The following is a 26,509-nucleotide window of genomic DNA, read 5'->3' as shown; positions in this document are numbered from 1 at the left end:
TTGTGGGACACTGTAAAGTCCTTGGAGAATAAGAGCACCTCCTCCCAGCTGCCCATTGCACTGAGGCTAGGTAACACGGTCACCACCGATTAATCCATGATAATTGAACATTTCAATAAGCATTTCTGTACGGCTGGCCATGCTTTTCTCCTGGCTACCCCAACCCCGGCCAACAGCTCCGCACCCCCCACAGCTACTTGCCCGAGCCTCCCCAGCTTCTCCTTCAACGAAATCCAGATAGCAGATGTTCTGAAAGTGCTGCAAAACCTGGACCCGTACAAATCAGCTGGGCTAGACAATCTGGACCCTCTCTTTCTAAAATGATCCACCGCCATTGTTGCAACCCCTATTACCAGTCTGTTCAACCTCTCTTTCGTATCGTCCGAGATCCCCAAAGATTGGAAAGCTGCCGGTCATCTCCCTCTTCAAAGGGGGTGACACTCTAGACCCAAACTGTTATAGACCTATATCCATCCTTCCCTGCCTTTCTAAAGTCTTCGAAAGCCAAGTTAATAAACAGATCACTAACCATTTCGAATCCCACCGTACCTTCTCCGCTGTGCCATCTGGTTTCTGAGCTGGTCACGGGTGCACCTCAGCCACGCTCAAGGTACTAAATGATATCATAACCGCCATCGATAAAAGATAGTACTGTGCAGCCATCTTCATCGACCTGGCCAAGGCATTCGACTCTGTCAATCACCGTATTCTTATCGGCAGACTCATTAGCCTTGGTTTCTCAAATGACTGCCTCGCCTGGTTCACCAACTACTTCGCAGACAAAGTTAAGTGTGTCAAATCGGAGGGCCTGTTGTCCGGACCTCTGGCAGTCTCTATGGGGGAACCACAGGGTTCAATTCTCGGGACGACTCTTTTCTCTGTATATATGTAACGGATGTGAAATGGCTAGCTAGTTAGCGGGTACGCGCTACTAGCGTTTCAATCAGTTACGTCACTTGCTCTGATACCTAGAAGTAATGTTGCACCTTGCTCTGCAAGGGCCGCGGCTTTTGTGGAGCGATGGGTAACGACGCTTCGTGGGTGACTGTTGTTGATGTGTGCAGAAGGTCCCTGGTTCGCGCCCGTGTCGGGGCGAGGGGACGGTTTAAAGTTATACTGTTACATATATCAACGATGTCGCTCTTGCTGCGGGTGATTCCCTGATCCACCTCTACGCAGACGACAACATTTTGTATACATCTGGCCTTTCTTTGGACACTTTGGAGGTTAGTTGTTCTTTGGACAACTAACCTCCAAACGAGCTTCAACGCCATACAACACTCCTCCCGTGGCCTCCAACTGCTCTTAAACGCTAGTAAAAACCAAATGCATGCTTTTCAACCGTTCGCTGCCCGCACCCGCCTGCCGACTAGCATCACTACTCTGGACGGTTCTGCCCTAGAAAATGTGGACAACTACAAATACCTAGGTGTCTGGTTAGACTGTATACTCTCCTTCCAGACTCACATTAAGCATCTCCAATCCAAAATCAAATCTAGAATCGGCTTTCTATTTCGCAACAAAGCCTCCTTCCCTCACGCCGCCAAACTTACCCTAGTAAAACTGACTATCCTACCTATCCTCGACCTCGGCGATGTCATCTACAAAATAGCTTCCAATACTCTACTCAGAAAATTGGATGCAGTCTATCACAGTGCCGTGTGTTTTGTTACCAAAGCCCCTTATACCACCCACCACTGCGACCTGTATGCTCTAGTCGGCTGGCCCCCGCTACATATTTGTCGCCAGACCCACTGGCTCCAGATTATCTATAAATCTTTGCTAGGTAAAGCTCCGCCTCATCTCAGCTCACTGGTCACGATAACAACACCCACCCGTAGCACGCGCTCCAGCAGGTATATCTCACTGGTCATCCCCAAAGCCAACACCTCCTTTTGGCCGCCTTTCCTTTCGGTTCTCTGCTGCCAGTGACTGGAATGAACTGCAAAAATCGCTGAAGCTGGAGACTTATATTTCCCTCACTAACTTTAAACATCCGCTATCTGAGCAGCTAACCGATCGCTGCAGCTGTACATAGTCCATCTGTAAATAGCCCACACAATCTACCTACCTCATCCCCATATTTTTTTATTTACTTTTCTGCTCTTTGCACACCAGTATCTCTACTTGCACATCATCATCTATCACTCCAGTGTTAATCTGCTAAATTGTAATTACTTCGCTACTATGGCCTATTTATTGCTTTACCTTCTCACGCCATTTGCACACACTGTATATAGACTTTTTTTCTATTGTGTTATTGACTGTATGCTTGTTTATTCCATGTGGAACTCTGTGTTGTTGTTTGTGTCGCACTGATTTGCTTTATCTTGGCCAGGTCGTAGTTGTAAATGAGAACTTGTTCTCAACTAGCTTACCTGGTGAAATAAAAAATTACAGTACAGTACAATGAGGACTAATGATGCGGACAAATTAATTAAAAGCCTCAAAGGTTTAAAAAAAAGATCCAAGGATTAAATTCGCGCCAAAGTGACGTCTGTCAAATATCAATTTAGTGACGTAAAACTTTGCGTCGAAGGAAGTAACCCCCACGTTTCAAAATTCAGGAATGTGTTCTCATTGGCTGAAGAGTGGAAGAAATTTAGGTTGGAATAATTCTGCCAACGGTCGCGGGAAGCGGAGCAGGACAAGCTGTGACAATATTTCAGTTAAACAAACAGTCGACTGGAGTATTTTGACAGCTAGACACAAGTACTAAATTAATTATCGTTTTTTGTAGAAAATAAGCGCTCAGCATAATATATCGTTCGTTTGCCAGTAGGTGTTCTGCTCCTCATGGAACGAAGCTAACGTGTTACCGTGCTACTGTAGCTAGCTAACCTCTTTAACGTATTTGCAAGGCTAGTGAGCGAACGTTAGCTAATTTATTTAGCCATTTGGATTACATTTTGGATTACAAATGGACTCAAGATTGTAGTGCCATGGGCACACGGATGTCAAGCTACTCGGGATAATTTGAAAACGATTTGGCTAGCGGTGTTTAGTTAGCTAGCCACTTTTACGCTATAGCCAACGTTACTGCTTCTGGGAAGTGATGAGTTTCAGTTGCCGAATGTTCGTCGGTACGTCCCCGAAGATGGGACCTATTCGACAAAGACTGGACTTCAACCAGAGTGACGGAGAGGACGATGGCAACAACAGTATTGGAGCCGAGTCGAGTCTTGCCGAAATGGACTCCCCAGTGCAATCGCTGAGACACAACTCCAATTTAAATCAATACGTCTGTAACGGCACCATGAAGACATCTACCGCGGAGGATCGCGTTGAACATTGGGATGATGGATTTGGATGTCTTTTCCCCCTAAAATCACCAGGGACTGACTTGATGAGGGGGTCCCCTTCTCCGAGAAAAGGGGCCCGGCCCTACTACAACAGCTCGTCCCCGGAGTTTTCCGACAATCAGGAGGATGGAAGCTCTCCCATTCCCGATTGTCCCGACACACCGCCCCATAAAACCTTCAGAAAACTCCGACTATTTGATGTCCCCCACACACCTAAGGTGGGTTAACTACAGTAACAAGTTATTGTTCTCAAATTATTATGTAAGATCAAATTAACTTAAAGTTTTAAGCCAGAGATAACCAGCCACTGTGCAAGATGACTATTTCTGTCTTCCAACATGTTTGAACTTGAGAAGACTAAAGAATAGTTTGATTATTTTACCATTTGTTACAGGCAATGGCATAGTTTTCCCTGAATCATTGGTTTCCTTGTGACTTGTTTTCCATATTTGTATTCAGTGACCCTCACCAACCATACACGTTATTCTTATCTAATGCAATGTTTTGTTTTCTCTTTCAGAGTTTGTTGTCCAGAGCCAGGGCGGTGACCACAGGATCCACAGTCTGCCGGGTAGGAGTAGGTGTCTACATGAATGGGGACTCAACAGGAAGACCACACACAGACAGCAGGAGTAGACAGGCACCCATGATCAACATCAATCCATTCACCCCTGACTCATTACTGATCCAGACAGCAATGTTACAAAGGAACAACAGAAAGAGATCACACAGGAATGAGTAAGAGAAGCACATTGTACTGATGTCATTATTTACCAGGTGTTACATTGGGATTTTGTGGGACTGGGACTTCAGTTTCTACTGACCTAAAACAAACTCCATTTCCTCTTTATACTCTCCCCTTTCCTAAGGTAGTTGTGGAACTCTTGTTTGTCAGAACCATTTTACAAAACTCAAAAGTAATTGCAGTTAGTGTTGTAAAGTAGATCACATTTTACTACCGTGCCACAACTCAAGTTACTGTTATACAAAAAAAAAGAAGCATCTTAGAATGGGGAGATTTGTATTTCTGTCGGTGTAAATGGAGCATGGCCTATTCTTAGTTGACAATAGATTCAGACATGCTTTCAGATCTAGTGTGCAATTAATCTGTTGACTATTGCATGCTTGTTGGCAGCAACCCAAAGCCACATGGTTACACTCACAATGTACACTTGTAGGGATTGTCTGCCCTCCAGTGGTTGGAATGATATATAACACATTTTGTATACTTTCCTTTATCTCTAAAGCTCATGTGGAGAGGACATGGAAGCCAGTGATGCAGAGTGTGAAGAGGACATCATTCCACCATCAAAGGTATATTTTTGTAATCACAATTATACTTTTATTACCCCACCACCCCCCACACACACACAAACTGAAATTGTACTTTAGATAAGTGTCTAAGCAACTCTGTCCTTTTCTTGCAGAGAATGACTCTTCTGGATAGCAACATGATATCAAGATATGCCACAGAGTTTCATGAGCTGGAGAAGATAGGATCTGGGGAGTTTGGCCCTGTCTTCAAATGTGTGAAAAGACTCGATGGCTGCCTCTATGCCATCAAACGCTCAAAGAAGCCCCTCGCTGGATCTGTAGACGAGTAAGAGAATCCCATGGATTTTTGAAAAGCTGACAATCCAAGTGTAAATTTAAACGACTCATTGAACTTAATGCCATGCCATTTTTGTGCTAATATTGTGTTCTGTTTTCCGCAGACAGAATGCACTCCGGGAGGTGTATGCCCACGCGGTCTTGGGACAGCACCCCCATGTGGTGAGGTACTACTCTGCTTGGTCAGAGGACGACCACATGCTCATACAGAATGAGTACTGTAACGGCGGCACACTGGCAGACGTGGTCACAGAGAACTACAGAACAATGCGCTTCTTCTCTGAGCTGGACCTCAAGGACCTTCTCCTTCAGGTGGCCCGTGGACTGAAGTACATTCACTCCACCTCTCTGGTTCACATGGACATCAAGCCAAGTAAGTAGCTGCAGAGTTTTGGATACAGCTACGCCATTGAAATCATTTAGAATATTTATGATTTAACGCTTGCCGTGCTTTACTTTTCTCAGGCAACATCTTCTTATCCCGGAAGACTGTGGTGTGTGTCGATGAATTTGACGATGAGGAAGGACCAAATAGAAATGTTGTTTACAAAATAGGTACTATTTAAAAAAAAATATATATATATATATATATATATATCATGCAAATGGAACAAGCTCATAATTGAGTGTACTTGTTGACCAGGCAGCTGGATTCTGTTTTTGTATTTTTCCCCCAGGTGATCTTGGCCATGTGACCAGAATGGACAATCCTCAAGTTGAAGAAGGGGACAGCAGGTACCTGGTCAATGAAGTCTTACAAGAGGTAATTGGATAACTCCTCCCCCCAACCCACCTCATTTGTTAAATTATCCAAAATCATGTATTGGACCAATGTGTTTTTCAGGACTACAGAAACCTCACCAGGGCAGATATTTTTGCCCTAGCACTGACTGTGGTCAGTGCCTCTGGAGCTGAACCACTCCCAACTAATGGTGACAAGTGGCATGACATCAGACAAGGAAAACTACCTGCGATACCTCAAGTGCTTTCACAGGAATTCCCAAGTTTACTGAAGGTATGACTAGAAATGACCAGGTGTGCTTTCCAAATGGTACACTTTCCCTGCATAGTGCGCATATTTGACCTGAGCCCTATGGGACCTGGTCAAAAGTAGTGCACTATAAAGGGTTTATGGTGCCATGTTGGATGCGGTGCTTCATTCTGTAATGGTGGTTTGTGTGCAGGACAGGCAGTAGTAATAATGTTTAATTAGTGGTATTAATGAATTCTGTGTGCTGCAGTTAATGATCCACCCTGACCCTGCCAGTAGGCCGTCTGCCTCTTCCCTCACCAAGCACCCCGTCCTCCTCACTCCCTCCCGCATGAGCGCTGACCAGCTCCGTGTGGAACTCAACGCAGAGAAGTTCAAAAATGCGCTACTGCAGAAGTACGTACCCTCTTCATATGTCATGGCTCAAGGCTTTCATTCCTTTTTCACTTATCATATTGTAAGTATGAATGTTAGGGAGAATACTACAACAGTGTTCATTTTGTGAAAAATGACATTATGCTACCTATTCTTTAATGATTCAGGAATCCATTTCAGATGTAATTACTATTTTCTTGGTATTTATGAATGTTTGAGAAGCCAATGTGCTTGTCCTCATGCAGGGAGCTGAAAAAGGCCCAGCAGGCCAAAGTAGCTGCAGAGGAGAAGGTTCTGATCTCTGATAGGGTCCTGACACGCTCCACCCTTCGGTCCAGCAGGAGCTCCAGGCTCATTGGCAAGAAGATGAACCGCTCAGTCAGCCTGACCATCTACTGAGCGGGCCAACTGCCAACCCAAATGGGTATCAGACTGGGTCATATTCACTAGGCACGACATGGGGGGGAAAAACCAGGCCAAAACAGAGGGACTACATGAAATTGTCCAATTAGAAATGCTTGTTTTCTGTTACAAAATTTCTTGCTACCTTGTGCGCAAATGAAAACAACCCTGGTTGCACTCGACAGTGAACTGGGAAGGCCTCCCTAGGCAGACATGGAGAGATGGGCTTCAGAGTGTACAAACCAACTATTATAGTTCTTACTGTTTGGTACTTGGAAAGGGTTAGTAAAACAATGGACCAAATTTATTTGATTCTAAAGAGTGAAAGGGTTGTTACCTTCCCAAGCATGGCATGTTCTGGCAATTGGTATTAAAAAACATAGCTGATTTTTGTTTTTAATGGAATGTCGGAGCATGCTAGAACATTCTGTTGCCAGTGTGAGGGTTTGGGATGGTGTGATACAAATTTGCACTTTACAGTCTATTATACCTGATTTCAGGTAGTGGAACTGGATCATTGACTAGGAATGATTCAATGAGCACTTTGAACTTGCCTTATGCAAACTGTTTGGCTCATTTGGTAGTGCATGGCGCTTGCAATGCCAGGGTTGTGGGTTTGATTCCCACGGGTGACCAGTACGAAAAAGTATGAAAATATATGCACTCACTACTTACTGTAAGTCGCTCTGGGTAAGAGCGTCTGCTAAATGTAAAAATGCATACTGCTGCTATATGTTGGTTTGTCTTGAACTTTAGTGGAGTTCAGTGAATTTGTTAGTTCCATTCAGATGTTTAGAATATCAGTAATCAGTCTCTTCTGTAAAACATGGAATTTCAATGTGTTGCATCTGTAATACATTTCCTATCTGAAGTTCATTTTGTATTGAGTTGTGTACACTGTTGAAGATGTTTTACTAATGTACATTTTTCATGATGGGTCATCCAATTGTGTGTGTGATGCAGTTGGTCAAAGTAGATCATTCTGTCAAGCCCCGGTGTCATTTATTTTATATGTGATGCACGGAGCCGCTGATCAATTGTTTTAGTAAAGTCAGTATTTTCTTCTGTTCAAACTCATCAGAACTGTAGCATTATTGACTCATTTACATTTTCTCATGTTTTACTATGATGTATATTATGCATGTAGATAATTTTGACAGCTATTGGTTTCATGTTACTTGTTCCAAGTTCAATAGATTCACTCCCGATAATATGGATACCTTGGAACTGTCAAATGTTTGTTGATGAATGTTGCTCTAAAATAACAAAAAACTGGGACTACACATGATAGTCTGTGGGATGGACTAGTTATCTAATGAAAACAGGTAAATGAGATGGTGGTCTTTCAGATTATACAAACTTTTTTAATGTAGTTTATTGTCAAGTTGATCGTCTGTACCACTATGCAACATAGGTTTGTTTATTGTTGGGACATGTTTTTATGAAGCTGTTTGTGGTCTATTAACCGTTTACTCTTCACAATTGAATACTAATGAAAACGCAACGCGTTGGACAACTATGCGCTATCTGGTGCTACCATACACCAGATAGCGGGTGATGCAGTCTCATTTTCCTGCTGCGACACTCGATCACGTGACTGTATGTATCAGTGTCTGAAAAAATTGCAGTTTTACTTTGACATCGAGCGCACCAGGGGCTACGAACATGGGACTACTACGGGATGAACTTCTGAAGTCAATATGGCACGCATTCACAGCCTTGGACGTGGATCAAAGTGGGAAAGTGTCCAAATCACAGCTTAAGGTAGGCTTTAAATCGTAGCTAGTAGGCCTACAGTATTATTCCATAATGAAGTAAAACATTAAAAAAAAAAAAAAAAAATGTTTGATCAAAACCCGAAATTTTCTCATATTGCCGATCCGAATATCAGACACAAACAAAAAGTTCTGATCAGTAGGATAAAAACAGATTTGACCATGTATCAGATTTTAATTAAGTGTACACTATACTTTTATGTGCTGCTTCGCTTCCCTCACATTAGTGAATTTTGTGTCAGCTGCCAAGTGATCATTCAGTCGGCAACATCGACAGCAAAGTAAAGACACATTTCTGCTGTCCCTCAGCTCACAGGCTACTCAGTTTCTGCTTATACCAGTATTTTCTCTTACTCATGTGTGTGTAACTTTTTCGCATAAAAACAGGAATAACAATGGTTCTATGGAAATAACCATTGTTGATTGACAGATACCCATGAATGTGGGACATGCATGCCTTGATGACAATCTTGCTTTACACACGATATTTAGTAATTTGGACAGAATCTAATGTAAGAGTGTTGAGATTTTAAAAGGCAAGGGGCACTGCTTTGGAAGGGTAGGTATTGTTTTCCTGTCTGGGTCTGTGGTGGTCTGTGTACCAGCCAGGCTCTGATGAAGACACTACATTCAGCATTTACCGACCTCAACGTCTTTTGGATTTCTTTTTTTGGTCCGTTTTTTGGTGCTGTCTGGATTGACTGTATTTTGTTGGTGTTTTTTTTGGTGCAGTCCAGACCGGTCTTGATTTCAATTTCCAAGGACGTTGATTTTTGGACCGGAGCGGACCAAATCTGAACCAATCATAGACGTATATACATACTTTCGACATCCAGAAAATAAGTATTTTCGATGTCTGGAAAATAGGTCTTCACCTTTCATTCAGCACCTAAATTCCACCTGAGCTATCACAACACTGCATAGTGAACTTGCCCGGAAATGTTGTCAACCATCCTTTGTTAATATTATTTTCAGACAGTCCAGTCTGTTCCGTTTGTCTAGATTATAGATGTTCATGAGTGGCTTGTTTATAAATATAAGATTTATTTTGATATATTTACTTCACTCTACATCTCAACAGGGACCTTTTCAACACACTTTTTGTAAATGTTTCCAGGAAGGAACAGAAGTGATGCTTGAACTGACAGCAACACATGCTTAGTCATGCATGTCAATGTGATCTGACAGCAAATCTCAACAGGGACCTTTTCAACACACTTTTTGTAAATGTTTCCAGGAAGGAACAGAAGTGATGCTTGAACTGACAGCAACACATGCTTAGTCATGCATGTCAATGTGATCTTAGACTAAACAGAGGTCCTTTTGAAAAATAACCATGTAATTGTGTTTATGGGAGTATGATGCCCACTTGTATGAGGAATCTTTTTGATATCCATTGAACACCCCAATAATACTGTAACATCATCTCTACTATGCCCAGTGAATACCAACAGTATGACAGTAACCTCGCCCCCAGGCTCATTGTGCATAGCCTGTATAAAATGCTTCTGAGCATTGGGGGGAAGTACCTGGTGAATGATATTACTATGACGGCAATGGTTTTCCTGACTGCATGATCTGACTGTGGCTCTACAGGTGCTCTCTCATAACCTGTGCACTGTGATGAAGATACCCCATGACCCAGTGGCCCTGGAGCAGCACTTTAAGGATGACGATGAGGGCCCTGTGTCCAACCAGGGCTACATGCCCTACCTCAATAGATTCATACTGGACAAGGTGAGCAGTAAGAGCAACTAGCCTGGTCCAAGATTTGTTTGTGCTCTTTCCAACTCCATTACTCATTGTCATGCCAAGTGGTGCAGCGGTCTAAGTGGGCTCCTGAGTGGTGCAGCGGTCTAAGGCACTGCATATCAGTGCTAGAGGCGTCACTACAGAACCTGGTTTGATCCTGGGCTGTATCACAACCGGGGAGGGTTTGGCCGGTGTAGGCCATCATTGTAAAATAAGAATTTCTTCTTAACTGACTGAAATAAAATAAATACATTTACAAGGAGTTGGCAGACTTTAAATAAAAGTTGATTAGATCTTATCATAGTTTAAAAGATGTTGTAGCGAGTGCAGCGAAATGTGAATGTTACGAGCTCCTAACAATGCAGTAAAATGTCAAACCGACATTGCACTCAGGCTTCTGAGCACCTGCGTCATCCTGTCTCCTCACCTCAGTGGGTCTGTTAGTGGAGGGCTCTGGGATGTTGGGTCCATAGAAATAGAACCACTAGAATGTACATAGCCCCTAGGTTGACAGATCCCTCAGCATGAGGTGTAACTCTGGAGTGCCGCATCCCCATAGTGGATGATAAGACTTAATGGGAAGTGTTTTATGTGTGCCTTTAGAAACATTTTAAGGCAATGCTTTTCTGTATATAACTTTCCTTGCTCATAATATGATGAGTGTTATTGCTATTTTCAGTATTTATCTTAGTCTCTAAGATATGCATGTCACCCATATTATGCATGTCACCCATATTCAAATGTATTGGTTTTTGAGAAATAAATGGAGCAAGCAGGATCTGTTTGACCTTGAACAAGGGTGCCATTGTTATGGTAGGACTACTGTGTGAGTTGCAGAATCTTTCTGTTTCACAGCCATCAAGGAGGTGTGAGACCCACCATTGTGAGTTATCGAAAGAAAAAAACATGTGTGCTGAAAATTACTGCAATGTGTGCAAGAAAATATAGCCTTCGTTTCAAAACAAACGTCCATTAAGCTTACATCAGCTACTCACATTTCCTCCTGTGTCATACATTGCATTTAGAAGTGAAGGGTTAACACGCACACTACTATAGATAGATTCCACAACATGATGATTGCATGATGCAGAGTCTTTAGTTTTTGCTGAGTCTGTTTTCTAGAAAAGCTTCACAATCTGATTGGTAAACACCCTGTTGTGGGTTCTCAAACTTTTTTGTGGCCGGGGACCCTTTTTGTGATAGCAAATTTATAGAGACCGACTCATCAGAACACAACTCGAGTGAGATAAAAACAAATTGCATACAAGGAGTTTTATTATGACTTTTGTAGTGCATGGGAAGGAGATTTCAAAGGCCCATCTATTGGCATCGGGGAGAGATAATAATTACTCATATCCTTCTTAATATTCAAGCAGTCAGCCATTGGTAATGAATGCACTTACTTTGTAAACACCAGTGATAAAGCAAGAAGTGATCTTCAAAGTTTTTGTCCTCAGTTCTCTAGTTGGCAGACCATCAGATATAGCCCACATCTGTAGACTTGCAAGGCTTGCCAACTGTTTCCATAGCAATAACACCAACACTGATGTCAATTAGTAAACTGCTTTAGTCCTAGCGCTATTTGTACTTGGGGGCTATTTCCTTGCCTTTCTCTTCCGGAATCTGACTTGAATTAAAATGAAGAGACGAAGAACATTGTTTGTACTTCACATCCTGTGGGCTAAAACGTAGGGCAGAGAAATATTAGGCTACTACTGACCCTTTCTAATCTTATTGCCCTTATTTACAGTATGTTGAAGAAAAATAGGGAAGTTGTTCTGTTTTGTGTAAATGTTGGCTTTGTTTATGTTAATTACAGGTCAGGGATAACTTTGACATACTGGAGTTCAACAATGTGTGCTGGACACTGTGTTTCAAGAAAAACATCAACATGAGCCATCTTCTCATCTCCAACGATGATGCCTTCAAGGTCTGGTGCATCTTCAACTTCCTGTCTGAAGACGGGTACCCACTGGTTATCATCACAGAGGAAGTGAGAGACAAGACAACACCTTTAATACACATACATATCTTATTTGTTTAGCTGTAATTATGCTCTTTCAGTTAAAATGATTCCCATTCATACCACAGGACTGACTCACTGTGTCCTCTCCTCCTCTCCTCCCCCCTCCAGATTGAGTACTTCCTGCGGAAGCTGATGGAGGCCATGGGAGGCATTTGGAATCAGGAGAGGTTTGATGATTACAAGCTCAGGTTGAACAGGAAGCAGCAATGCCTGAGTGCCTGGGAGCTGATAGAGCTGGTTGGCATGGGCCACTTCAGTAAGGGCATGAACCGCCAGACCCTGTCCATGGGCATCTCTGAGGTCTTCCAGGAGCTCATACTGGATGTTCTCAGACAGGTTCGCCTGCGGTACCCTCTCTCACTACACTTTATGCATCCCAAATGGGACCATATTCCCTGTGTAGTGCAATACTTTTAACCAGAACTCATAGGGCTCTGTTCAAAAGTACTGCACTAAATAGGGAATAGGGTGCCATTTAGGACACAGTGACTGTCTACTCTACACTGACCTCTGTCAGACCTCTGCTGGTGATAACAATAACATAGATATAGATAAGATATTACAATCTTGAGTGTGACAGATTCATGTATTTTTTCCTGAAGGGCTACATGATGAAAAAAGGCCACAAAAGGAAAAATTGGACAGAGCGCTGGTTTGTGCTTGGACCAAACTCTATGTCATACTATGTGAGTGAGGACCTCACTGACAAGAAGGGAGAAATTTTGCTGGACCACAACTGTTGTGTGGAGGTAATAACAATGTATTATTCCATTGGTCAGTTTTATGCTATCATTTAACTACTAAATAAATTGTGTGGAGCGTTGGAATGCATGCTAGCCCACTTTTGTTAACCAGCTTCCTTTGGCATTGTTAACCCATAGCCTACAATTTCCGTGGCCCCATGTAAATGTAATTAAAATAATAAACCAATCCTCATCAAAATCTATCTGTTTAAGTTAGAGATATCTGTTTTTTTTGCATGGGCTACGTCTCAATCCACCGCATCCACCGATATCGCTCTTCCGCTTCTATGTTGAAAGGTGGCAGGGCTAGGGCGGTGTTTGTCAGACCGTGAGACATGCCGAAAAAACACTATTTTCACAAACGTCTGTAGCGTCCGCATTCCACTGATTTCAAAACTCAGTCTTCCAGAAAGTGGAGAGCAACACCTTTGCAGTTTGACTAGAAAGGATTACCTACACATACTGACCAGCTCATGTTATAGACAGAATCCTGCTACATGGCAGACCAATCCGAACTCATCTCTCAGCATGTCCAGCCCAACCATTATCTCAGCCAATCATGGCTAGCGGGAACGTTTCTGTCTTTTTCTGTGGCTAAACCAACTAGGCTCGTAATTTAACAATTTTATTAGTATTTACAGATGGCATACAAGTTTGTTATTTTTTTTAAATAATGTTATTATTTTGGTTTTTACCTCTTTTTCCCCCCAATATTGTGGTATCCATTTGGTAGTTAGTCTTGTCTCAACGCTGCAACTCCCTTACGGACTCGGGAGAGGCAAAGGTAGAGAGCCGTGCGTCCTCCGAAACACAACCCAACCAAGCCTCACTGCTTCTTGACACAATGCCCACTTAACCCGGAAGCTAGCCGCACCAATGTTTCGAAGGAAACACCGTACCCCTGGCGACCGTGTCAGCGTGCACTGCGCCCAGCCCGCCACAGGAGTTGCTAGTGCGCGATTGAATAATGATACCCCTGCCAGCCAAACCCTCCCCGAACCCGTACGACGCTGGGCCAATTGTGTGCCGCCCCACGGGTCTCCCGGTCGCAGCCGGCTGCGACAGAGCCTAGATTCGAACCCAGAATCTCTAGTGGCACAGCTAGCACTGCGATGCAGTGCCTTAGACCACTGTGCCACTCGGGAGGCCCACAACTTTGTTATTAAGGCACATGAAAGTTCACATGTTCCAGAAGGCATTTCTGCCAAAAAACGCATTTTGATTTTAAAAAAAAGTTTTCGTTCAAATGGCTCACCTGTGAAGTAGTGACATGCAACATACGCCTAGTTTCCTGAAATGAGTCACAAATTCAATGTTTCATCAAACTCTAGAGGGTTAATGGGATCGACACAAGGAAGTGTGCAGTGAGTGTGTGACGTCTTGTTCTCTCTGCAGTCTCTACCAGACAAGGAGGGGAAGAAATGCCTCTTTATAGTCAAGTGCAGTGACAAAAGCTTTGAGATCAGTGCATCGGATAAGAAGAGGAAACAAGAATGGATTCAAGGTAAAGTGACCAATCCCTCACCACCATCTTAACAGATTCTGTAAACAGCACAGCTTTATCTCACCACATTAGGGTTTATTTTTAAATCTCAGAGGGACTTGTTCTCACATCGCTCTGTCCCAGCTGTGTGTTTATCAGGGTGTGGGGGCGCTGCAGTAGATAAAGCAGCCAGCCTTTCTTTATCTGACTCTCCTCTCCTCACTTCCCCTCCCAGCCATCCAAACATGCATCCAGCTGCTGAGGTTGGGCCTGCCCTCTCCGCACCTTGAGGCCAGGCTGCGGCGCAGGGAACTCCGGCAGAAACAGCAGGCCGAGCAGCGGGAGCTGGAGGAGAGGATGAGGCTGCTGCAGATAGCCAATGAAAACAAGCATAGACAACTGGAGTCCATGAGGAAGGTACTGTCTATTTCTCTGTCCCTCTCTCTCTCCTCTCCTCTCTTTCAATTCAAAAGGATTTATTGGCATAGGAAACATATGTTTACATTGCCAAAGCAAGTGAAATAGATAATCAAAAGTGAAATAAAACATCAGAAATTAACAGTGAAATAATAGATACATTTCAAATGTTGGCTATGTACAGTGTTATAACAATGTGCAAATAGTTGAAGTACAAAAGGGAAAGTAAATAAACATAAATACGGGTTGTATTTACAATGGTTTTTGTGCTTCACTGGTTGTCTTTTTCTTGTGGCAACAGGACACAAATAATGCTGCTGTGATGGCACACAGTGGTATTTCACCTAATATATATGGGAGTTGATCAAAATTTCATTTGTTTTTGAATTCTTTGTTGGTCTGTGTAATCTGAGGGAAATATGTGTCTCTAATATGGTCATACATACATGCAGCTCACTTTCCATCTATTTTTGTGGGCAATCTGCACATAGCCTGTCTTCTCTCGAGAGCCAGGTCTGCCTACAGCGGCCTCTCAATAGCAAGGCTATGCTCACTGAGTCGGAAGTCAAAGCTTTCCTTAATTTTGGTTCAGTCACAGTGGTCAGATATTCTGCCAGTGTGTACTGTCTGTTTAGGGCCAAATAGCATTCAAGTTTGCTTTCTTTTTTGTTTAGTTCTTTTCAGTGTGTCAAGTAATTATATTTTTCTTTTCTCCGGTTGTGTTTCTGTCCTGGGGTTCTGTGGGGTCTGTTGGTGTTTGTGAACAGAACCCCAGGACCAGCTTGCTGAGGGGACTAGGGATGGGAATTTGACCTTCTTTGACTGTTCGAGTACTCTCATGATTTTTTGGGGGAGTACTCAAAACAAAATAAGCTATTTTTAGAACAAGGGTGGCACTGGAAAAAATAGGTGCGTATTTATCTACAGTATATACCAACAGTGAGCAACGATGCCTAATTTATCAGAATGTTACAGATAACAAATCCTAATTGCTAAATTGCCTCATATATATTCAGTCAATAAAAAAACAAGTGCCATTTAAGATTAATTTATTGACACTGTAATAACAACTAGTTATATTATATCGTCGAACACAATCTTCAAAAAGGTATGGCTGTGCAATGGCATATCCTTGTTTTGTTAATTAAGATGCTCTTATTTCCTGAACCCTTATTACACTCGACACCTATTTTATAGTAAAAAAACATGATGTAATATAACAGAATAAAATAGAACAGAATATTGCGAAGTGATTCGCATCTCATGTCTGGAACAGTGATCATTTGAAATGCCTAACCTTTAATGAAGACCAAATGGGCCTCCTGAGTGGCGCAGCGGTTTGAAGCACTGCATCGCAGTGCTAGAGGCGTCACTACAGATCCGGGTTCGAGCCCGGGCTGTGTCCCAGCCGGCCGTGACCGGGAGACCCATGAGGCGTGTCGTTTCTGATTCAAAGGAGAGAGACTTTTAGATTTCTTAAAAACAAACAAACTTGATTATTAATTATTGCAATAATGGAGTTGGTCAATGACCACCCTTAAGTTACACGCTACCCAAACCGCGTTGCAAAATAAATGTACACAATGTACACATACATTTTATTCAGTCATTGCACCCACACTGCTCGCGCGCGCCAACGAGCCTCTGCTTTGCCAAGCGCTAAAATAGAATTTGCTTCTATTTGTGACGCCGAACGCAATGCAAGTCCTGCTCATTGGCTTTTAGAAGCATATACCCACGTGCCATCTCCTCATTGGTTATACACATGTGGGTGATTGAAAGATGAACTGAGGTCGGTCGGTCGGTTGTGGTAATACACCTTATTATGAAAGTTAGATGCCAATCACCATATAAAGTCCAAAGAAGAAAAAGCCTGGAAGGAGGAGAGATGACTAGAAACGATTCGGTTGTCCATTTTATGTGTGGATTAATTGTCGGAGTAGAGGACCTTGTGCATTTCAGGTAAAATAACAACTCAACGTTTATATCCCAGGACAAATTAGCTAGTAACGGCAAGCTAGCTAAATAGGACAAATTAGCTAGCAACTGCAAGCTAGCTAGCTAAATTTCCATAATTGTTTCATGCTTTTCGACCTGTCCCCAAATTAATATAATTGGTTCAGAGTCTGTTTTGATATTTCAACCTGCGTGTCGTGATCGCATTTGGTGTGGGGGGACAAAATCAATTTGTGCACGATGGCGCAGGCTGACGCACGAGCGTGTCTGGTTTGGGCATGGTGTTAAGTGATCGCTGAGAGCCCAACAAACAGATTTGGGTTGTAGCTCTTTATAGCAAAGTACATTCTCCTGAATGTTCATGACAAACAACAGATGTGTAGAATTATACAAAGGTACATTGTGCTATCAAGCAACAGACAGCAAAATGTACATTGCGCCATGTTTCTGTCTCTAGGTCATTTACTACTTGTTTATATGTCACACCCTGATTTGTTTCACCTGTCTTTGTGATTGTCTCCACCCCCCTCCAGGTGTCGCCCATCTTCCCCATTATCCCCTGTGTATTTATACCTGTGTTCTCTGTTTGTCTGTTGCCTGTTCGTCTTGTTTGTCAACCAACCAGCGTTTTTGTGTCAGCTCCTGCTTTTCCTCAGTCTCTTTTCTCGTCCTCTTGGTTTTTGACCCTTGCCTGTCCTGACTCTGTACCCATCCACCTGACCACTCTGCCTGAGCCTGCCTGCCATTCTGTACCTTTGCTCCACCTCTGGATTACCGACCTCTGCCTGACCTGAGCCTGCCTGCCGTCCTGTACCTTTGCCCCTGTTGCTATATTGTTACTTCGACACGGTCTGCATCTGGGTCTTACCTTGATACCTGATAGTACGAATTCCTCGAGTTGTCTGGGAGGCCGCATACCACGGTGGTAACCCCACAGCTCCGCAGCGACTCATCGGTAACTCCACCTTCTCGGGAGCCCCGCTTATCTCCTCCGGAACGCTTCAATGGAGAGCCGAGCACCTGTCGGGCGTTCCTAGCTCAGTGTGCCCTCGTCTTCGAGCTTCAGCCCTCCTCCTTCCCCTCGGATCGATCCAAGATAGCCTACCTCATCCCGCTGATGTCCGGGAGGGCTCTCACCTTGGCTACTGCTGTGTGGGAACAACAGCCGGCCATAGGGCTGCCGAAGACGGCTGAGTCACCGCTTCTTGAGCCTATGCCACTAGGCAGAGCTGGGCTATCGCCAGCGGAATGGCAATACAGGATTGACATGAAGAGTTGTCTGTATTGTTAGACTCTTGGTCATGTTGTGTCCTCTTGTCCGTTAAAGAAACCAAGCTCACCGGTAGGAACAAGTACTCTGGTGGGCCATATGGAAAATGTTCCTGCTTCCCCTACTCGCACCCCTTTTCATGTCATTCTGCTGTGGGGAGACCAGTCCAAATCTCACAGTTTCTCATTGACTCTGGGGCCGACGAGAGTTTTTTGGACGCTACCCTGGCGTCCGAGCTGAACATCCCCCCTCAGCCCCTCTCCATTCCCATGGATGTTAGAGCACTGGACGGGTGCTCTATAGGCCGAGTCACCCACAACACCACTCCCATCAACCTACGGATGTTGGGGAACCACAGCGAGGCTATCCAGTTCCTGCTCATCAAGTCCCCTCTGATTCCCGTGGTATTGGGATTCTCCTGGCTCCAACGAGCCCGTTCTGCCACGCCCATTGCCTGAAGTCAGCACAACCTGCTCCGGGACGTCTTTCTGGGGGCTCGGAAGGTGCCCCGGATCTCTCCGCTATTCCCACGGAGTACCATTACCTCCGGGAGGTGTTCAGCAAGGCCCAGGCCACGTCACTTCCGCTCTTCCATTCTTCTTCATGGAGAAAAAGGACAAGACCCTGTGCCCGTGCATTGACTACTGTGGACTGAATGACATTACAGTTAAGAACCGTTACCCGCTACCACTCATCTCCTCGGCCTTCGAGCCGTTACAGGGGGCCACTGTTTTCCAAGCTGGATTTACGGAAAGCGTATCACCTGGTGCGGAAACGAGAGGGGGACGATTGGAAGACCGCCATCAACACAACCAGTGGCCACTACGAGTATCTGGTCATGCCCTTTGGCCAACGCCCCTGCTGTGTTCCAGGCTCTGGTGAATGATGTCCTCCGCGACATGATGAACCGGTTCGTCTTCGTCTACATTGATGACATCCTCGTCTTCTCCCGCTCCCCTCAAGAACACGTGCTCCATGTCCAGCAGGTCCTTCAACGCCTTCTGGAGAATTAGCTGTTTGTGAAGGCAGAGAAGTGCGAGTTCCATCGCTCCACCATCCCCTTTCTGGGTTACATCATCTCTGCTGGGAGTGTCCAGATGGATCCCGGGAAGGTGAGAGCAGTGATGGATTGGCCTCAGCCTACGTCCAGGGTGCAGCTGCAACGTTTCCTGGGGTTCGCCAACTTCTATTGACGCTTTATCCGGGGTTACAGCACCCTGGCTTCCCCCCTGTCAGCACGCACCTCACCCAAGGCTCCATTTACGTGGTCTCCAGCTGCTGACCGGGCGTTCCAGGACCTCAAACATCGCTTCACCACAGGTCCCATCCTGGTTCAGCCTGACCCATCTCGTCAGTTTGTGGTGGAGGCCGATGCTTTGGATGTCGGAGTGGGGGCTGTCCTGTCCCAGCGTTCTGCCCTTGACCTGAAGCTACATCCCTTCTCCCATCGCCTCAACGCCACGGAAAGGAACTTCGGTGTGGGGAATCGTGAGCTTCTCGTGGTGAAGATGGCGTTGGAGGAATGGAGGCACTGGCTGGAGGGGGCGGAACATCCGTTCATCGTGTGGACTGACCACAAGAACCTGGAGTATTTCCGCACCGCCAATCGCCTCAACTCCAGGCAAGCCAGATGGGCACTGCTGTTCACACGGTTCAACTTCTCCCTCTCATACCGGCCGGGAACCAAGAATGTCTAGCCAGATGCACTGTCTCGCCGCTATAGCCCCGGAACCTGTTGGTCAATTTCTTCTACAGATGATCAGGTCTATATAATTATCAAACGTATATATTGGTAGTAGAAAGGAAACACAGACTATTTGTTTAAGGATTAAAATTATCCTTTAGTAATACAATTGTAGGCAGAAGTTGGTACAGAGTACAGTATATGATAGCTCTCCCCAGGTTCTGCAAAGTGTCTAAGACATCCTGCAACTCATATAGCCTCACCAGTCCTCCTTGCGTGACTTTCCCTGGCAACAGCATTTTAATAAATCTAACCTCCCCCTGACAGCAGCAACCATCTTGTCAGCAATTAAAAGTCTAAGCATTTTCTGACAGGTGACTGTTTTCATCAGGCCTGCGGCAGCCTTGTGTTCTCAGAACCTCAGATAGCCACGGTGGGGCCCAAACAGGAGGAGTATAAGCGTAGGCGGTTTCCGCCTTCTGATACTGTCTGAAGGGCATAACACTCAAAACAGGTGTTAACACACACACACACACAGAGGAGACCTTACAGTTTATCATAAAACAATTTATTAACCCTTTAAAAGGTATGAGGCCTTGGTTTAAAACCCCTTCAAACCCGAGACCATCCTTCCCACTTCATGCCTGGCAACGGTACTCAGCTACGGAATAGGGAAGCAGGTCCATGAGGCGCAGCGTTCCCAGCCGAACCCCAGATGTTTGTTCCTGACGCCGTCCGCTCCGTGGTCCTGGAGTGAGCACACTCCTCCAGTCTTGCCTGCCACCCGGACGCCCGTCCCACTCTATCCTTTGTGCGACAGCCCCTTCGGTGGCCTACTACGGTTCCTGACGTGTCCGCATTCATCGCCGCTTGCACGGTGTGTGCACAGAACAAGACTCCTCGGCAAGCACCGGCTGGTCTCCTCCAACCTCTGCCTGTCCCCCACCGTCCCTGGTCTCACCTCTCCCTGGATTCTGTCACGGGTCTTCCCCTGTCTGATGGCAACACCGCCATCCTGACCGTGGTGGATCGGTTTTCCAAAGCCGCCCACTTCATTCCTCTCCCCAAACTACCCTCTGCCAAAGACACGACCCAGCTCATGGTGCAGCACGTCTTCCGTATCCATGGACTGCCCGTGGACATGGTCTCCGACCGGGGCACTCAGTTCTCGTCCCAGTTTTGGAAGACGTTCTGCACCCTTAACGGGTCGTCGGCCATCCTGTCCTCCGGGTTCCACCCCCAGTCCAACAGCCAGTCGGAGCGAGCCAACCAGGACCTCGAAACTACCCTGCACTGCCTGGTCTCTGCCAACCCCACCACCTGGAGCCAGCAGCTTGTGTGGGTCGAATACGCCCGCAACACCCTTCCCTGCTCTGCCACAGGCCTATCTTCCTTTGAGTGTTCCCTGGGGTATCAGTCCCCACTCTTCCCTGAGCAGGAAGAGGAGGTCGGCATACATTCTGCCCAGATGTTTGTCCGCCGCTGTTGTCGTACCTGGAGGAGAGCCCGGTAGGCCCTCCTCAAGACCACCTCCAGGTATCGACAACAAGCGGATCACCATCGGAACCCAGCTCCCCGGTATCGTCTCGGGCAGTAGGTATAGCTGTCCAGCCGGGATCTGCCCCTCCGGGTGGAGTCTTGCAAACTGTCCCCCCGGTTTATCGGCCCTTTCCCCATCTCCAAGATCATTAGCCCCTCTGCTGTCCGCCTTCTATTGCCCCATACCCTTCGTATTCATCCCATATTCCATGTGTCTAAAATTAAGCCCGTGTCTCACAGCCCTTTGTCTTCTATTTCCAGGCCCACCCCTTCTCCCCGTGTCGTCGATGGCCATCCGGCGTACACGGTGAGATGCCTCCTGAGGGTCTGGGCAGGGGTTTCTAGTACTGGGTCTTACCTTGATGCCTGATATTATACAGAAATACTAATGCAACATAGGACAATAGGTCCTTCCCTAAAATTATGAAGTCCAGTGTTCATCTGCGATGTGGGAGAAATAAACTGGAGGGAGGTTTTGCCTGTCCCTGGCATACAGGCCAACATTTCACACAGACACTAATTATGGCTTGCAGTCTTTAGGTTTTATCATCAAGGCATCGTAAATCAACTGTCAGCATTAAGCTTCAGAGGCTCCTCTCAGAACAATAGACAGAGTGTGAAAGTGCTAATATATAAGAATACATTCTAATATAGAGTAATGTGAATAACATAATGTTGTAATTTCCACCACAGGCAGCGCACAATTGGCCCAGCGTCGTCCGGGTTAGGGGAGGGTTTGGCCGGCCGGGATGTCCTTGTCCTATTGCGCTCTAGCGACTCCTGTCGTGTTTCCTCCGACACATTGGTGAGGCTGGCTTCCGGGTTAAGCGAGCAGTGTGTTAAGAAGCAGTGCAGCTTGACAGGGTTGTGTTTTGGAGGATGCATGGCTCTCGACCTTTACCTCTCCCGAGTCCGTACAGGAGTTGCAGTGATGGGACAAGACTGTAACTACCAATTGGATATCACGAAAAAGTGGTAAAATTGTAAAGATCAAGAGCAAAAAGATAATATTGGGTTTCATGAATTTTTACGATATAGCATAGTAACGAGTGACAACCCTAAATGGAAAATGACGCAATTATTCCAAAACTGCAGCTCAATGTTGGAACACATATTGTCCTACTTGAGTCAATCAGTCCATTGAGGATTTGTGGGACAAGGAGGGCAAAGGGAATTTCAGGAGCAGAACTGTGCAATGCTTGGTTTGCTTTTTGTTTTTTTGTGTCCTGCAAATGCACATTTACAAATGGAACACTGGAGTCAAGACAAATGAACATTGTCTTTTTTGATCAAATAGTTTTACAGTATTAGAAAAAATGTGATCTCTGGTTAAAGATCAATTATTGATGTCAGTTCAAGTACTCAAGTACTTTATTTCTCATGCCAATCCCTAGAGGGGACTCTTCTCTAGGTTCATCTCTCTGTAGATGATGGCTTTGTTATGAAAGGTTTTGGAATCGCTTCCTTTTGGGTGGTCCTAGAATTTAACGACTCTATTCTGGATCTTGATAATTAGCAGGTATTGTCCTAATTCTGCTCTGCATGCATTATTTAGTGTTTGAATTTGTACATTTGGTGTTTGTGCCATTTTGTGAATTATTGATTGGTGAGTGGAGCCAAGACCTCACAGCTATAAAGGACAGTGGGTTCTATAACTTATTCAAGAATTTTTCGCCAGATCCTAATTGGGATATTTAATTTTATGTTCCTTTTGATGGCGTAAAGGCCCTTCTTGCCTTGGCTCAGATCGTTCACAGCTTTGTGGAAGTTACCTGTGGTGCTGATGTTTAGCCTGAGGTAGGTATAGTTTTTTCTGTGCTCTAGGGCAATGGTGTCTAAATGGAATTTGATTTGTGATTTGCGCAACTGGACCATTTTTGGAACACCATTATTTTTGCCCAAACACCACTTTCCATCCATTTATATAGCAGACCCTCTGTCTCTCTCTCGCTCGCTCTCTCACATAATTACTATGTAGCTTCACACCACTTGTCATTAAAATGTTATTCAGAGTGTCAAACCCCCTTTCATTCAGAACTATGACCCCCACAGAAACTGACCTGCCCTCTCAGGGAATCCTCACACCTCTCCCTGTTACTAATCACACTTTTATTGTCCTCTGTTTGTCTGCTGTAAATGACAGTTAACTTTTCTGCCTTAGGGCTGTAGCCCCTTAAGAATTAACACTAAGAATGTTGATTGTATACTATGGTTAAAGCTACAGGTTCTGTCCTCATCCAGGCCTGTTCCCAAGCATTTTACACAGACCTGTCACACATTCTTCCACTTTCCCAGCTGAGACAACCCAGACTAAATCGGACACGTTCATGGCCCATCAGGGGTGATTGTAGTAGTTACATTGTAGGGTTATTATAGTAGTTTGCGAATTATACTACCAGTTGTCGGCTGACCTCAGTTAACATGATCCATGATGTCATTTTACAGGTAGCCTACTCCTGAATGTACAAAATATATTATAATGAGCCTGTTACAGTATTTGTAAAATGCTTCACTGTTTCTCAAGTCTGTGGTGAAAGCACTTGATGGAAAAGTCCAGTGGCTGTGTGAAGGAGGTGTGACTGTTAAAGAAAATAGGCTGATTATATGGTGGAATTCTGTCTCTACTCTTTACTGCATTCAATTATAATGGACAGAATGAAAGGTCAGAGCTTACCCAGCCTCCCTTTCCTGAGTCAAGGAAAACCTCTCTCTCTCTCTCTATCTCTATCTCTCTATATCTATCTCTCTCTCGCTATCTCTCTCTCTCTATCTATATCTCTCTCTATCTATATCTCTATCTCTCTATCTATCTCGCTATCTCTATCTATATCTCTCTCTATCTATCTCGCTATCTATATCTATCTCTATCTCTCTCTCTCTCTCGCTATCTCTCTCTCGCTCGCTATCTCTCTCTCTCGCTATCTCTCCCTCTCGCTATCTCTCCCTCTCGCTATCTCTCCCTCTCGCTATCTCTTGCTCGCTCGCTATCTCTCTCTCTCTCTCGTTCTCGCTATCTCTCTATCTATATCTCTCTATATCTCTATATATCTCTCTCTCTCGCGATCTCTCTCGATCTATATCTCTCTCGATCTCTATCTCTCTCGATCTATCTCTCTATCTCGCTATCTCTCTCGCTATCTCTCTCGTTATCTCTCTCGCTATCTCTCTCTCTCGCTATCTTTCGCTATCTTTCGCTATCTTTCGCTATCTCTCTCGCGATCTCTCTCTCTCGCTATCTCTCTCTCTCGCTATCTCTCTCTATCTATATCTCTCTCTATCTATATCTCTCTCTATTTATATCTCTCTATCTTCCTCTGGTCTCTATCTCTCTATCTATCTCTCTCTCTCTATCTATCAGTCTCTCTCTCTATCTCTATCTATCTCTCTATCTATCTCTCTCGCTATCTATCTCTCTCGCTATCTTTCGCTTACGCTATCTCTCTTACGCTATCTCTCTTACGCTATCTCTCTCTCGCTATCTCTCTCTCGCTATCTCTCTCTCTCGCTATCTCGCTCTCGCTATCTCTCGCTATCTCGCTCTCGCTATCTCTCGCTATCTATATCTCTCTATATATCTCTCTATCTTCCTCTGGTCTCTCTCTCTATCTCTATCTCTATTTATCTATCTCTCTATCCATCTCTCTCTCTCTATCTATCAGTCTCTATCTCTATCTATCTCTCTATCTATCTCTCTCTCGCTATCTCTCTCTCTCTATCCATCTCTCACTATCTATCTCTCTCTCTCTCTCTCGCTATCTATCTCTCGCTATCTCTCTCTCGCTATCTCTCTCTATCTATCTCTCTCTATCTATATCTCTCTATCTCTCTCTATTTATATCTCTCTATCTTCCTCTGGTCTCTATCTCTCTATCTATCTCTCTATCCATCTCTCTCTCTCTATCTATCAGTCTCTCTCTCTATCTCTATCTATCTCTCTATCTATCTATCTCTCTCGCTATCTATCTCTCTCGCTATCTATCTCTCTCGCTATCTCTCGCTATCTATCTCTCTCGCTATCTATCTCTCTCGCTATCTTTCGCTTACGCTATCTCTCTTACGCTATCTCTCTTACGCTATCTCTCTTACGCTACCTCTCTCTCGCTATCTCTCTCGCTATCTCGCTATCTCTCGCTATCTCTCTCTATCTATATCTCTCTATATATCTCTCTATCTTCCTCTGGTCTCTCTCTCTCTATCTCTATTTATCTATCTCTCTATCCATCTCTCTCTCTCTATCTATCAGTCTCTATCTCTATCTATCTATCTCTCTATCTATCTCTCTATCTAGCTATCTCTCTCTCTCTATCCATCTCTCACTATCTATCTCTCTCTCTCTCTCGCTATCTCTCTCTCTCTCTCTATCCATCTCTCACTATCTATCTCTCTCTCTCTCGCTATCTATCTCTCGCTATCTCTCTCTCGCTATCTCTCTCTCGCTATCTCTATCTATCTCTCTCTATCTATCTCTCTCTATCTATCTCTCTCTATCTATCTCTCGCTATCTATCTCTCTCTATCTATCTCTCTATTTATATCTCTCTATCTTCCTCTGGTCTCTCTCTATCTCTCTCTCTATCTCTCTATCTTCCTCTGGTCTCTCGCTATCTCTCTCGCCATCTCTCTCTATCTATCTCTATCTATCTCTCTATTTATACCTCTCTCTATCTTCCTCTGGTCTCTCTCTATCTCTATCGCTCTATATTTCTCTCTCTATATCTCTATCTCTCTCTTCCTATCTCTCTATCTATCTCTCGCTATCTATCTCTCTCTATCTCTCGCTATCTCTATCTCTCGCTATCTCTCTCTTGCTATCTCTCTCACTATCGCTGTCTCGCTATCTCTCTCTCTTGCTATCTCTCTCTATCTCTCTCTATCTCTCTCTCTATCTCTCTCGCTATCTCTCTCGCTATCTCTCTCGCTATCTCTCTCTCTCTCGCTATCTCTCTCTCTCTCTCTCTCTCTCTCTCTCTCTCTCTCTCTCTCTCTCTCTCTGTCTATATATCTCTATCTCTCGCTATCGCTCTCTTGCTATCTCTCGATATCTCTCTCTTGCTATCTCTCTCTCTCTTGCTATCTCTCTCTCTCTTGCTATCTCTCTCTCTCTTGCTATCTCTCTCTCTTGCTATCTCTCTCTCTCTTGCTATCTCTCTCTCTCTTGCTATCGCTATCTCTCTTGCTATCTCT

The 26,509-nt window shown here is 44.6% G+C and overlaps 2 protein-coding genes across 2 annotated transcripts in view; both read left to right on the top strand.

The window, feature by feature from the left end:
- Positions 1 to 2,601: 2,601 nt before the first annotated feature.
- On the top strand, positions 2,602 to 7,763 carry LOC120048176 (wee1-like protein kinase 1-A). The gene is made up of 10 exons (XM_038993934.1): positions 2,602 to 3,520; positions 3,823 to 4,040; positions 4,550 to 4,616; positions 4,730 to 4,902; positions 5,018 to 5,286; positions 5,379 to 5,468; positions 5,591 to 5,676; positions 5,758 to 5,928; positions 6,155 to 6,300; positions 6,525 to 7,763. Exons 1-10 carry the CDS (start codon positions 3,056 to 3,058, stop codon positions 6,676 to 6,678), a joined length of 1,839 nt encoding a protein of 612 aa, XP_038849862.1. The 5' UTR covers positions 2,602 to 3,055; the 3' UTR covers positions 6,679 to 7,763.
- Positions 7,764 to 8,269: 506 nt separating this feature from the next.
- Positions 8,270 to 26,509, top strand: part of LOC120048182 (switch-associated protein 70-like) — a 31,410-nt gene continuing 13,170 nt past the window's right edge. The window contains exons 1-7 of the mRNA XM_038993946.1: positions 8,270 to 8,445; positions 10,053 to 10,193; positions 12,028 to 12,201; positions 12,343 to 12,570; positions 12,837 to 12,983; positions 14,373 to 14,481; positions 14,696 to 14,877. Coding sequence (XP_038849874.1) covers positions 8,347 to 8,445; positions 10,053 to 10,193; positions 12,028 to 12,201; positions 12,343 to 12,570; positions 12,837 to 12,983; positions 14,373 to 14,481; positions 14,696 to 14,877 — 1,080 coding nt within the window. The 5' untranslated portion in view covers positions 8,270 to 8,346. The remainder of the gene's footprint in view (positions 8,446 to 10,052; positions 10,194 to 12,027; positions 12,202 to 12,342; positions 12,571 to 12,836; positions 12,984 to 14,372; positions 14,482 to 14,695; positions 14,878 to 26,509) is intronic.

The sequence above is a fragment of the Salvelinus namaycush genome, chromosome 1, assembly GCF_016432855.1.
Source record: "Salvelinus namaycush isolate Seneca chromosome 1, SaNama_1.0, whole genome shotgun sequence".
NCBI lineage: Eukaryota > Metazoa > Chordata > Actinopteri > Salmoniformes > Salmonidae > Salvelinus > Salvelinus namaycush.
This window is presented reverse-complemented; position numbering and strand designations above follow the sequence as displayed.